This window comes from Acomys russatus, chromosome 15 (assembly GCF_903995435.1).
Source record: "Acomys russatus chromosome 15, mAcoRus1.1, whole genome shotgun sequence".
Classification (NCBI taxonomy): Eukaryota; Metazoa; Chordata; class Mammalia; order Rodentia; family Muridae; genus Acomys; species Acomys russatus.
Genome location: NC_067151.1, coordinates 55,217,200 through 55,231,192, shown reverse-complemented (window position 1 = coordinate 55,231,192; position 13,993 = coordinate 55,217,200). Strand labels below are relative to the sequence as shown.

General features: G+C 41.8%; 1 protein-coding gene across 1 annotated transcript in view; it reads left to right on the top strand.

Moving 5' to 3' along the window:
- Positions 1-13,515, top strand: part of Gucy1b1 (guanylate cyclase 1 soluble subunit beta 1) — a 40,710-nt gene extending 27,195 nt beyond the window's left edge. The window contains exons 5-13 of the mRNA XM_051157343.1: positions 1,300-1,530; positions 2,660-2,776; positions 3,558-3,691; positions 7,187-7,384; positions 8,563-8,800; positions 11,202-11,342; positions 11,741-11,895; positions 12,202-12,328; positions 13,419-13,515. Of these exons, the coding sequence (XP_051013300.1) occupies positions 1,300-1,530; positions 2,660-2,776; positions 3,558-3,691; positions 7,187-7,384; positions 8,563-8,800; positions 11,202-11,342; positions 11,741-11,895; positions 12,202-12,328; positions 13,419-13,442 (1,365 nt within the window). The 3' untranslated portion in view covers positions 13,443-13,515. The remainder of the gene's footprint in view (positions 1-1,299; positions 1,531-2,659; positions 2,777-3,557; positions 3,692-7,186; positions 7,385-8,562; positions 8,801-11,201; positions 11,343-11,740; positions 11,896-12,201; positions 12,329-13,418) is intronic.
- Positions 13,516-13,993: the final 478 nt, after the last annotated feature.

The following is a 13,993-nucleotide window of genomic DNA, read 5'->3' as shown; positions in this document are numbered from 1 at the left end:
ATACAAGTGGCATTTGGAACATTTGAAATGATACCACAGTGTTTGCTGCTCATGGGCCGCACGGATAGTACCTGTGAACCAAAGTGGTGAAAACCCCAGCAGCCTTCTCTATCTGGCTTTGGAATGCATGATAATTTGAAGGGCAATCCCCCCCCCCCACCTCTCCGCAACAAGCTTTCTTTGTAATTATGCGTTGCTTAAGGCAAGAGGAAATTCAGTTACTTTCTGTGAATACCTGCCAGCTGGGGATGGGGAGGGCCACCAGCTTGCTGGGCTGTGGGTTTCACATGCAAGCTATCAGATTCTGGATAGTGAAATCTACAGACCATATTAACTTAGCCGATTTTACAGATTACTTTTTCTATGTGAATTCTTTTGTCTTTCCTGTAGTGCACCTAGAATGTGTGTGTGTGTGTGTGTGTGTGTGTGTGTGTGTGTGTGTGTGTGTGTGAGAGAGAGAGAGAGAGAGGGAGAGAGAGAGAGAGAGAGAGAGAGAGAGAGAGAGAGAGAACTAAAAGTTTGTATTTGTGTTCCTTGTTGTTTTGTTTCTTTCTCTTTCTATGGTGAACATGGCCAGGCCAGCCCTGGCCTTTCCAGGTGCTGTTGATGACACCCATTGTTAGTTTTGAGTGGCGATTTCAAGTTACCAATACAGAGACCACGCAATAAAGAAAACTGCTGTTTTTCTTTATCTGACCTCTGTAGGTTCCCCCGGTCAGCTGATGGTTTTTTGTGCTTCTCATGTCCATCCTCAAGGGCAGCATAGCCATAGATTCTCTGTACTGATGTGCCTGTTCAGGAGGCCAAGAAGGTACTCTCTTCTCAGTCCTCCTCAAAGCTGCCTGGGCTCGCCGGGAATTCATTCCCAAATTACAACCAATGATTCTGCATTAATAAGAACAGGAGATGGCTCAGCTGGTTGAATGCTTGCCTACCACCACGCACAAGGCCCTGGATTCAGTCTTCACCATGGCACAGTCTGACCACAGTGGCACAAAACCACCATCTCAGCACTTAGGTGATGGGAGCAGGAGGCTCTGAGGTTCAAAGTCAGTCCCAGCTACCGTGCCCAACGGAAGCCTAAAATACAAAAGACTGTATCTCAAAAAAATGCTGTTTTCACAGTTCATGGATACAAAAATATCTAGAAAGAGTTTTCAGCTTTACATGAATATAGCCTTTGCATGTATTTTATCCTTTCTAATTTCTAAATGCAGTGCTCATAAGCAATCCCGTATAGCCAGATATTGTAAGTTAAAATACCAGCAGTTAACCACATTTCCCCTCCCTGGCATCCAGGTTATTCAGCAAAGAAACGAAGAATGTGATCATACTCAATTTTTAATTGAAGAGAAAGAATCAAAAGAAGAGGACTTTTATGAAGATCTGGACAGGTTTGAAGAAAATGGTGCTCAGGAATCGCGCATCAGCCCCTACACCTTCTGCAAAGCATTTCCTTTTCACATAATATTTGACCGGGACCTAGTCGTCACCCAGTGTGGCAATGCCATTTACAGGGTGCTCCCCCAGGTAAATGCGCAGCAGTGCCCACTCGGGGCCTGACCCTGTTACACATTTCATTCATTTCTTAACCTTTGACTACAAGGCAGGGCATATCCCATGCACTTATAACTTAAATGTATTTGAAAATGTCCTTTGGACTTGTTTGTTTCTCATTCCATCACTTACAGGGAGAGGAGGAAGTTATGTGAGAATGGGACCGATGCTTTGTGGGAAACTGGGGGACCTTGCTAACAGCAGTCCGCTTTCATTCGTGCTTTTGTTTATTGAACAAATACTCGCTGCCTAGCTGCCTTCCAAAAATAGTTTTCAAAGTCAGCTGTTGACAACGGGAAGAGGGAACTTTACAAACACTCAAGAAGAAACACAGGGAAGTCTCTGCGGGGAGAGTGACAGTGCATTAAAGGACTACAGAAGGTTTACAGCTGCAGCTGACTTGCACTCCCAGGAGCCATTTGACAACTTCCTGCCCACTTATTCTTTCTCTCCTATCCTGTGTTAGGATTTGTCCACAGCAGGTGTGTGCGGAGGTACCCATTTGCTTTAATTCAGGACTAGAATGCAGAGGTCTTGCGTAAAGCTGTAGACCTGGAAGCAGAAGACTGGTCCCTGTGGGCTCTCCCTTGTGGTGTGTTACTTTGCCTGTGTCCCTGTCCTGACATGACATGAGGACCCTTTTGTGCAATCATTTGCTCCACCAGAAGCAGTCACTGTGTGTTACTACCTCTATTAATATTATCTCTCATTTTAATGAACTTTAAGAAAGTATTTACTGGTGTTTTGGTATTTCATTTCATGTTCAGCCACATGCATCTAAAGTGTAGCGCTGCAGTTTAGAAGATAAATTTTCGTCTTTTTCTTGAAATACTTATTTTATTGGCATCAGCTTATATTTACATATCAGTCACCTAAATTCATATTATTTTTCCTGTACCTGCAAGTATTTGATGTTTGCTTAATCATTCAGTTGCATATAGTAAAATGTAAGGCCACCTTCAGGGTACATTTCCCATACAATTTTTATTATTATTTTTTCACTTATAAATATAATTGATCTGGCTTAATTTCAAGGTTAATATTTAACCATGAAGTCAATATTAAGTAGCTGAATGTTCTTTGTTCTTTTTCTGTATCTTAGCTTCAGCCTGGGAACTGCAGCCTTCTGTCTGTCTTCTCTCTGGTCCGCCCTCACATTGACATCAGTTTCCATGGGATTCTTTCACACATCAATACAGTCTTTGTTCTGAGAAGCAAGGTAATCAATACCCTGTTTGGCTGACTGTAAGTGGGGCATGTTATCAATCAGCAGTAAAGAAATGGGCAAATCATCTACAAGCATTGGCTGGGGGCATGGACCTCTGTCAGCTGATCAGAATGAGTGAAAAACAGTTTGAGAAAGTGTCTTGCTGGGAACATCTCAGTCACACATAATAAAACCAACATCTACTCTTTGAAGTCACAATGCTTTTCCCCCTTGCAAGAAGTCTTTGATAATGTCACCAAAGCCAGTGATTTATTCTTCTGTAAATTGTTTATAATTCTTGCTAACATTTTTTTCTGTAGGGAAATAAAAGGATTAAAACCTCATAAACTTATGTAGCTTGGTAGTTTAGATAGTTTCCAGATCTTCTCATCTGTGCTCCTGGGATAATTGTAGCAAACACAATTTTCCTAGTATTCACTCTGGATACTCCCCACATGACTTTGCAAAGGCACAGCCATATGTATTTTATATGATTGGGACTGACTGCTCCCAGATGATCTGCAAATACCAAGTTAGCTTGACTTAATTTTGGTATAATTCAGTAACGCATGTTGTGGCCACAGAAACTTACAGTGACCACAGGGCCATGGCTCAACTGCTGCCACCCTGAGCACACAGAAAGCCATCTGACACTCTGCTTCTAACCTGGGCCACCCGCTCCAGTTCTAACAGATGAGCTTTCTCTTCCTTAGGGCTGGTGAGAAGTTCAGTTGTTTGGTCCTTCCTGGTGCTTTGCCAGGGAGAAGCTAAGGTGTTTTTTTCCCCGTTCAAGGAAGGATTGCTGGATGTTGAGAAATTTGAATGTGAGGATGAACTGACTGGGACAGAGATTAGCTGCTTACGTCTCAAGGGCCAAATGATCTATTTACCGGAAGCAGATAGCATCCTTTTCCTCTGTTCACCAAGGTAATAACTCCTAGCTTAATAGTAACTGATGTGAGGTAAAAGCAAGTTCAATGAAACTTTATTAAAAATCTTTGGTCAATGTGTATTGGATATACATAAGAATAGGGTTTGGCATGGTATTTCAATGCATGCATGTAGACTACATGGGTCAAACAGCCTCTTTCAATCCAAAAGCATTTTAGTCCACAATGCTCAGGGTTGCTGAAGCATAAGATGCATTTTCTTTTTTTTTTCTTTTTTTTTTATAAGATGCATTTTCAAAACCTCATTATGTAATTCTTTATAAGAAGGGTGATTGCACTGGGCATTTCTAAAAACTCAAAGTCCTGCCTACTTTACGCCATATAAAAATCTTTCTATGAAGTTGTTATGACTTTAGATCATGGGATGAGTAATCTGCTAATTCTATATCTTGTACTTTTGAAAAGAGCATCATGTAAGAAAGCAATTATGAAAAATGTACAGTATGATGACATTAATAAGGAACCTTTTAAAAGTTAGTAATAATTATAATGAAGATTATAATAATTTTTTTGCTCTGAGCCACTTTCAATTAAAATATTTAACTATTTTATTTGGGTTGCACTTTTCAAAACGGATTATTCAATTGAAATTTATGTTAAATGTTATTTGTAATACGTGTCAGAAGAGACAAAGCAAGGGTTAATGTTTTCCTAGTTTTAGCACTTTACTAAAACATACAGGAGGATATGGAATATGCATTTATAGAACAATAGAAAAAAAATAATTGTGGTGGTTATTATTAGAAGATATTTCACAATGATATTATATAACAGTGATTATTTTTTATCTTCTGAGCATTATTTATCATAAAGACAAAAGAGATGATACTGAAATACAAAACATCTTCAAAGCTAGCAACATCCAGGGACCCAGTGACACCAGTGACACCTCACCTGCCATTCTTTTTTTTTTTTTTTTTTTCTCTGCATTTTCCTGATTGGGTGCTAGTAGAATGACAGTGTCACTTTATGCAGAGTCCCTATCCAAGGACAGAAAGGTTTCTTCAGAGGGAGAATCACAAATTGTAGTGTATATGTTTTTACTTTCATATACAGAATTGGTCCTACAGAGGTACATTTACCAATTACCATGAAATCTATTTAAATGGAAGACGTTTTGCTCATAAAATACTTCTAAGATGGTTAATTTAAATAAAAAAAGAAAAGTAATAAGGATTTTGTTTTTGAGAAAAGATGTCATGTAGCCCAGGCTAGCCTCAAAATACATAGGGAGACTTTCATAATAGTGGATATTGGATCCTCTGGCTTCTACTCCTGAAGACTGAGTGATCTTTCACCTAATATTAGTTTCATTTTGATTATTATAATCCTCCTTTGAATCCCCTCTCCACCTGTATTTCCTCCACCTTCTCCTTACAACTTCCCTTCCTACATTCATGACTTCTTTGTTTTGATTTGGCTTCTCTTGAGACTGGCTGAGTTTAAGGAAGATCATCTTTGCCATCTATTCATTGTTGGAACTATTCACCAGGGCCCAGTGGGGCTCCTCAGTAGGTACCCAAATGAAGACAATGACCACCTCTCGCACAGACTCTGTCAGTAGCAGGGGTAGTTCATCAGTTCATCAGGGAAAACTAAGGCTCCTAAACTCCCCAGGCCATGATTAGCTGTTGAGGCCCCATCTTACAGAGTCCTACTCCTAGGCAACTGCAGCTGCTGTGAGGGCATGGCTCCATTGGCAGTGCCATGCCAACAACACAGTATTTCACAGCCCCTTTCCAGGTGCCACATTCTTCCAGCTCTTACAACCTTTCTGCCCTCTTCCAGGATGTTTCTGAGCCTTCTCAGTGATGGTATAAGTCTTCTCTTTAGGGATGAACACTCAACAGCCACTTCTTAGCATATTGTGCAGCTACATGCCTCTGCAGTCACCACCTTTACCGAGAAGGTCTCGGGTTAACCTATGGGTGGCATTTGTTTAAACATAAATATTTTTTTGGAAGTCATCTTGGCTCCATGACAATTTAAACAATAATATTAAGTTCTCCCCCGGGCCTAAGACCTCCTTAGCCAAGGCCAGGTTTAAAGTGCTACTATTGTAGAGTGGGTCTCAAATGCAATTAGAGAGCATTTGGTTATTCATGTAACAGTGTTGCAGTTACTTCATTAAGTGAGCAAATCTTGCCTCACAGATTGGTAGTGTAGATCTCAGGGTCACAGTGGGATAAGACCACTGGTGCCTTTTCTTCCCCAACAGTCTGTAGACACCTTCTGGAACTAAGCAAGCTATCCAGCAGGAAGGAAGCTTCCAGCTCAGTCCCAGCGGGATGTCTTTACACTTTTCAGCTGAGGTTTGTGGTATCTTCAGCAGCAGGGTTTTAGCAACTGCTCCTAGTTTGCAGCTAAGAAGAGTGACAGGAGTCTGCGTTGTCTTCAGAGGCTGCGCAAGAGGGTATGTGATACCTGGTACTAGGGAATCCATTTCAATTTTAAGGTCCTCTCGTTTTGTCTTCGCTCGTGAGCAGATCTTCTTGTTCATGTTTGGATCACGTGGCAAATGATCTGTCATCTCTTTGGATAAGTTTACTTTTGCAAAATATATTTTTTAACAAAACAGCTATTTTTGTCAATAGCACCCTTGATTATTCCATGTTTGCACATGAGATTTTTTTTTTTTTTACTGTGCTTTGATTTATAAATATTTCTGTTGAGAACACATTCATGGGAACCTCTTCTTAATCCAAAATTCCTTAGTAAAGTCATGGCCCATATTTGTTATTTTAGAAAGATTACTGTCCTGAATAACCAGAAATAACCATTTTATACTTTACCAACGAAGTCAAACCAATAATAAATTTTTAAACATTTATTTAATCAGTAAAATTTTAACTGAGCTTTTTATCTACAGAACTTTAGTGAATCAATCAAGATTATTATAATAAAGCTATAAAAAGATAAGATTTGAGCTACAAAGAGTCATAGACTTCATCAAGGTCAGATACTACATTTTAAAAACAAAGAAAGTCAACCAAAGAAAGAAAAAAAAATAGAAGAATAGATGAGAACTAGAAGAAAGAACAACATAAAAGCGCTAGGCGAGGAGTCTAAAAACATGCTAAGGAGGGTTATAAAATGAACCATTGCCTTCAATAGCAAATCAATTAGTTATAAGAGTCTTAAATTCAAAAGACAAAACAAGATGATTTCTCAATAGAAACATTCTTATTTCTGACACAAGCATAAAGACAAATTTTTCTTCTGGTTTTTGTGATAAAGAAAAACAAAAGTTTTTTTTTTACTTCACGTTTGCTGCTTGCTCGTGGGGTTTTAGATACACAGAGAGCAAAGCCGCGTTAGGTCTGCTCCTCCTTGCCTTGTTTCTTCAGCCTGCTTTTTTTCAACAGCGAATGTAGAGGTGGAAAGCTGCCTGTGCCCCTTGCTGTGGGCGGGGCTGACCCCCACCACGTGGACAGGCGGTGCGCTGATCTAGACTCCTTGCTCTGTTTGACAGTGTGATGAACCTGGACGACCTGACCAGAAGAGGCCTGTACCTGAGTGACATCCCTCTTCACGATGCCACACGAGACTTGGTTCTTTTGGGAGAACAGTTCCGCGAGGAGTACAAACTGACACAAGAGCTGGAAATCCTCACGGACAGGCTCCAGCTCACACTGCGAGCCTTGGAGGATGAAAAGAAAAAGACAGACACGTATGAACGGCGTGAAAGGGGGGGGGGGGGCGGGGACTGGCTTTTATTCAGTTTGCTATCACTTGCATTATGTTACAGTCACACTCTTGCATCCCTGACTACAACTTGGTCTCGTCTCCACATAGTAATTAAAAGCAATACTTCCCGGGTGCCCATATGATGTTTTCTCCAAGTTCTTGAATGTTCCTTTTTGCTATTTTTTACTGTATGTAAAATGTGACATTTTACTTCTGGCGAGTTGAACCTAATTGATTTGTTTCCCGTCAGTTATTCCACTCCACTTCAGCACCACAGCCGCAGCACACTCAGGGCTTCCTTAGCATTGATGCGGGTATCAACGCCTGTCTGCACACAAGTAAACACAGAAGCCAGCATTATTAATAGCATGAATGAAATAGAGAGTTCATTGTAAATGGCGGTCCTTATCCACAATGGCTTCATCCATGGGCTTTCACCTCTACATGATGCATCTGGAAGCTGTGCCTACTTGCTTTGAGACCACTGTACTTACCCCCATGGTCATAAGGGCACCTAGTTTAATCCGCCCCCATATTATGTAAATTAAGCACATGGGAGTAGGTAGCTCAACATCTCCCAGTGCGTAGAAACAACTCAGAGTACATGCTTTGTCATTACATAGCACAACTTCACTTATGGAAACGACACACTTTTCTCACCTATTTGTATGATGCACTTAGGATCCAGATCCGTTGTCATATGGGTTAATCAGTTCCAGTTACCCACTTTCTGTGTTGGCTATGATCTTGGGAAATGACATTGTTAGGTTTTTTTTTTTTTTTTTTGTATGTTTTTGCACATTATGGTTCCATATATACTGATCCCCACACTTGTAGTTAGGTTACTCAGGTTTCTGTTGCTCTAAGAACTGCCTACGCAAGAAACTCATAAAGAAATGAGGAACATCTGGGTTTATGTTTTCAGCTTCTGTTGTTGGCTCTGTTTTTTTTTTTTTTTTTTTTTTTTTTTTTTTTTTTTTAAGGCTGTGATGGAATCAAACACCATAGCAGGGGTGCACAACAGAGGATGCTGCTCATGCCATGCTAGCTAGGATCTTGAGGGTGTCTTATTAGAACCCAGCACAACGGCAGTGATGCAGTAAAGAGTTGCTAAAGGCTTCCCCAAGCATCTCTCACAGTGCTTTCACATGATCTCCATAGATTGCTGTACTCTGTCCTTCCTCCATCTGTTGCCAATGAGCTAAGACACAAGCGTCCAGTGCCTGCCAAACGATATGACAACGTGACCATCCTCTTCAGCGGCATTGTGGGCTTCAACGCTTTCTGCAGCAAGCACGCATCTGGAGAAGGGGCCATGAAGATTGTCAACCTACTCAATGACCTCTACACCAGATTTGACACGCTGACTGATTCACGGAAAAACCCATTTGTTTATAAGGCAAGTCCTCCTGGGATCCCCTTGTGGTGGGACTCTACAGGACTGGACTTCTGAGATTCTCCTGCAGAAGCACATGGTCACTGTACCCAGAGTGTAGCTGCTTTCCTAATGTGGTGCGGGTCAATGTGGACACTAGCTTAAGTAATTTCCTCATTGTAAAGAAAGGTATTGTTTGAGAATTTCATACATGTGCGTAATGCATTCTAATCATATTCCCACTCACCTTCCCTTCCCTCCCTCCCTTCCTACTCTTCCCAACAAGTGCCCTTCTCACCTTCATGTCTTTTGTCTTTGTTGTTGTTTTATGACCTGTTGAGTTTAACCATGGGCATGGGTGTGGAGCTATCCATTGGTGTATAGACAACTTAGCAGCAGTTACACCACTGAAGACAATGATTCTTATCTCCCCAGAAGCAATCTCACATATATAATTTAATGTCGACTTGCCCAAGCTTTATGCAGGCACTGTGAAGGCACCTGAAGCTGCTCTGTGAACCTGGGTACAACAGCCATGTCAGTCACAGAAGACATAATTTCACAGCCTTCCTCCCTGTCATCGGCTTTTACATTTCATCTGCCTCCTCTCCCCAGACGTGCACTGAGCCTTAAGGGAGATGATACATATCTTTCATTTAGCGCTGTGCACGCAACACTTTTCAGCTCCAGGACCATTCATGAGTCTCTATAATACACTGCTCACTGCAAAGGGAAGCTTCTTCCTGAACAAGACTGAGGGCAGCCCTAGTCTATGGTGTAAACATCAACCCTGAGTCGTTAGCACTTAGGAAATTCTCTTTTCATTGCAACCACAATGATATTTTGTGGCACAATCTCTGGCTGACATGGAGTATCCAGCAGTTTCTTTGCACTTAGGTTAATGAGTCTCTGTGGATTGTATATTACATTCAGTGTAAACACGGCATTCATTTTTGGGCTTAGCCAAAGACAGTTTTTTCCCTAAAATACATAAATGCTTTGCACTGTGAAGAAGCCATGGAGGTTGAGAAGGGTCCTGAGGCTCAGGTTTACTTTAGATACCATCATCTTGAAGATAAACATTTACAAGACATCTCTGCCCTTTGTTTTAAGTAGAAACAAATATAATATTGGAAAAATGAAGGCAGTGGAATATTGCTTTATAAAGGCAAGAATGCTGCTCACTGTGGCTGACTGTCTCTAGGCTCCCTGGGTACTGGAAGTTCATAAGGACTGTTTATTTTGTGGTTCTTTTCTAAGTCACAATGCTACACTTGGTGAGCACATCATAGCTGTAGACTGCTTAACCCAGTGTACTCGCCTTAGTTTGAAAAAAAAAAAAAGGTGGGTGGCATCTGATGAACGATACTCAAGGCCATCCCCTAGCTTCCATATGCATGTTCACAGAGACATATACAAGTATAACATGCGTGTCATAGCATGTCAAAGATAAACCATGAAATGTACAAGTGAGAAGATAATTAAATGAAAGCTTAAAACACTCATAGAGGCCATGAAAAATCAATGAACTTCAGTCAACAAGCCCTATGTTGCTGAAGTGCTGTTGCCTGAGGAAGATGGGGAGTAGTAGAACAGTCTACTGAGGGCTGTGCAACATCAGGACTTGGGTTAGGAAAGCCAGGAGGGCCATGCACATATATAACCTCAGTGCTGGAGGGAGGGGGAGGCAGGTAGGTTCTCAGGGCCAGCTGGCCAGCCAGTCCATCTTAACACTAAGTTCTAGGTTCTGTAAGAGACCTTGTCTCAAAACTAAGGTAGCAGACTGGAGATGTAGCTCAGTGGCGGAGTGCCACTAGATTCAAATGCAATCCCCACCACCACACACACACACACACACACACACACACACACACACACACCACAGAGAAAGAGAGAGACAGAGACAGAGACAGAGTAGCGGAGGGAGGGAGAGAGACAGAGAGAGAAAGAAAGAGAGAGAGACAGAGAGACAAAGAGAGAGAGAGAGACAGAGAGACAAAGAGAGAGAGAGAGACAGAAAGAGAGAGAGAGAGAGAGAGAGAGAGAGAGAGAGAGAGAGAGAGAGAGAGAGAGAGAGAAGGAGAGCGCTTTCATCAACCTGTAGCCTGTATATGCTCAGGCAAACATACTACCCACACACAGGCACACAATTGCCCAGGCATGGCTAAGAGCATTTGTCCACATATGTGCATGCACACATAAATATTCTACTGACTGATAAGGGGATCTCAGATAAAATGATCAAGACCCAAACTGCCTGTACAGTGTAAACTCAAAATGATTAGAAGGTTTCATCCTGCTGGAGATCACACTGCTAGAAGGAAGTCACTGAAAATTCTGGCAAAAACTATTCATTAGAATAATAATAAATGAAACTGTCACTTTATGTCAACCACTGAACACCTGAATATGTGTATCACCTTAGGTGGAGACAGTTGGTGACAAGTACATGACCGTGAGTGGTTTGCCAGAACCTTGTATCCACCATGCGCGGTCCATTTGCCACCTGGCTTTGGACATGATGGAAATTGCTGGTCAGGTTCAAGTGGATGGGGAGTCTGTTCAGGTGAGTAAAGAAAGTGAACAACAGGTTACTAATAGCAGAACTTGGTTGGTAAGCAATTTGTATTTCTTCTCAGGAAATGGTTAAAATGTAAGAGGAGGGACAACTAGAAAGCAGAGGGCCTATTGTATTTCACTCTTCCATGGACATGGGAAATAAATCAGTTCATTTGTTCTGTAGGGAGAATGTCCTGAGGACAAGGAAGTGTCCCACTGTTTCTTCTTTATTGTTTCCTCATGGAAATTGCCCACACCATATCTTTGCCATCTTCAACTTTAGGTCTTCCTCTTTGAACAGAATTATTCCTCTTCTCTTCACGGAGAGATACTGTATGGACATAGTCTGTAAAAATGCTCATGTAGACAGTCAAGGCTATTGAAGCAAAACTTTGCTCTCTACAGATAACGATCGGGATTCATACTGGGGAGGTGGTGACAGGTGTGATAGGGCAGCGGATGCCGCGGTATTGTCTCTTTGGAAATACCGTCAACCTCACAAGCAGAACAGAAACCACAGGAGAAAAGGGGAAGATAAATGTATCGGAATATACATACAGGTAAGGAGGGGGGTGCCATTCTATTTGCAGGGTAGTGTGGGGTGAACTGTGTAGTTTTGCTCCCTTGAAACAGCTGCCGCTTCCCTGTCTACCCTCTCCTGGCTGCTGGCATTATTTTTCATTTGAGAAGAGGATGCCACTGTTTCCATGGTAAACCACTCCACATCACACTGGAGGTTCCTGATAAGCACCATCACTAAAATCCTGACCTCATTTAACTACAACTACAGTGTTGGGATCAGGCTGTCTTAATTCTCTACACAGCTTTGTTCAACTTCCCTCTCTACCCCGTCTCCTCTCTTTTAGGTGTCTCATGTCTCCAGAGAATTCAGATCCACAGTTCCATTTGGAGCACAGAGGCCCAGTGTCCATGAAGGGCAAGAAAGAACCAATGCAAGTTTGGTTCCTATCCAGAAAAAACACAGGCACAGAGGTATGGCTCACAAGAGCATTACTTTTGCTTCAGAGAAAGATTATAAAATGGGGAGTATGGGCAGAAACACCAGGAATGCACTTGGAATGAAAGGAATTCTGGCTCAGAGAGGGGAGCTCTTCAGTAAAATGGGACATCACTGTAACACTGAGGAACCAGTTAGAAGGATATCTGCTTCTGAGGGGCCTGGAAAGTCCCTGGCTTTTGTCTTGCAATGAAGTAGGAACCAAACTCTCTGGCCAAGCAGAGCTGGGGTGTACTCTTTCCTCTGCAGTCAGACTCAACCACAGCCCAAGTTCTGGGTCCTCAGGGACCCATGAGGCCTTCTTGGCTCCTGCTGCTCCTTCTGGGAGCTCAGCAAATCTACATGACTGCTAGATGTCCAGGCAGTTTTATCTGTCAGGAAGCTGATGATTCTCCTAAGGATGCAAGAAGCTCCTGTGGAGGAGAGGTTGAGGGGCTCTTGATGATCTGCTCACTTTTGAGTTTCTCCTGAAGAGATGCCTCATTTTGATTTTTCAGAATCCAAACAATTCCTTTAGGGAAAAGTTAGGTTCTCAAGTGCTGAGAGTCTGTTCCAGCCACAACTCACGTCAGGACTGCACTGTTCTAACCGTGCCTGGCCTCATCCCAAGGGGTCAGGTTAGAAGCACAAGGACTGTTTGTTCCCTCTTTGATGCTTTTCCTCTTCAGAGGGTGTGAGACTGCTTGGACACATATCTTTTCCCCGTGTGTATACATTCCCTAAAACTTTTCCTAGAATATAACAAATAGTACAAGGAAGAGAAGGCCAACTTTTAAATACTTAACCCTCTTTCAGATGGTTTTACTCCTCTAAATAGTTTCCTTGTGAGGATGGCATGCTCATGAGTTCCCTAATGAAAAACCAAGCCGTCTAGTGTCAGTTTCCTTAGTCAGAAGACCTTAAGAATAATTTCCTTCCAAACTAGGGTGAAGATGGTTTATAGAAACTATAGGTATAAACACATATCCTACTGCCAGAGATATGCACGTGTGTTGGGGGGGTGGAGTAATGGTAGGCTTCAATAAGACTGAAGGTCACTAATATATGGTTTTCCACCTGTTTAAGGAAACAAACCCGGATGAAAACTGAATCTCACACTGAGGGACAAAGAAAACTTTCCATTGGGCTCTGGTGACAGCTTCATGTGTGTCAAGGCCCGGACTACTTCTTCCCCGTGGATAACGAAGTCTACTGCCCTCTTTAGTGACTCTAGGCTTTCTCCTAGATACCCATATCTCACACCATCCATGATTTGATGTGACCTCTGCTTTTGATTACCTTTAAGGACTTAGTATATTTTCTAAACTTTGCTTTTTGGTGTGGATGATCTGAGCTTCGTGTTTCTTAAATTCTGCTACAAGCACTGCCTAGACTGGTGATCTAAAAGTGGTAGGCACCCAATATGTACTTGTTGAACCAGATAAAATGAGGCATAATAGTATCTGGCCAGGTGGGTATATATCATGGCTCAATAGATTCATTTTATGCTCTATGAATATGTATATGAATATTTTAATGACTATAACATAAAATAAAGTTTATATCATGTTCGTGCACGTCATTCAAGAAACCATTTTCTAAAGGAGTGAATCTAGGTTTTAGAAAGAATGTAATTTGTTTCTAGACTTGTGAAGTAAGAA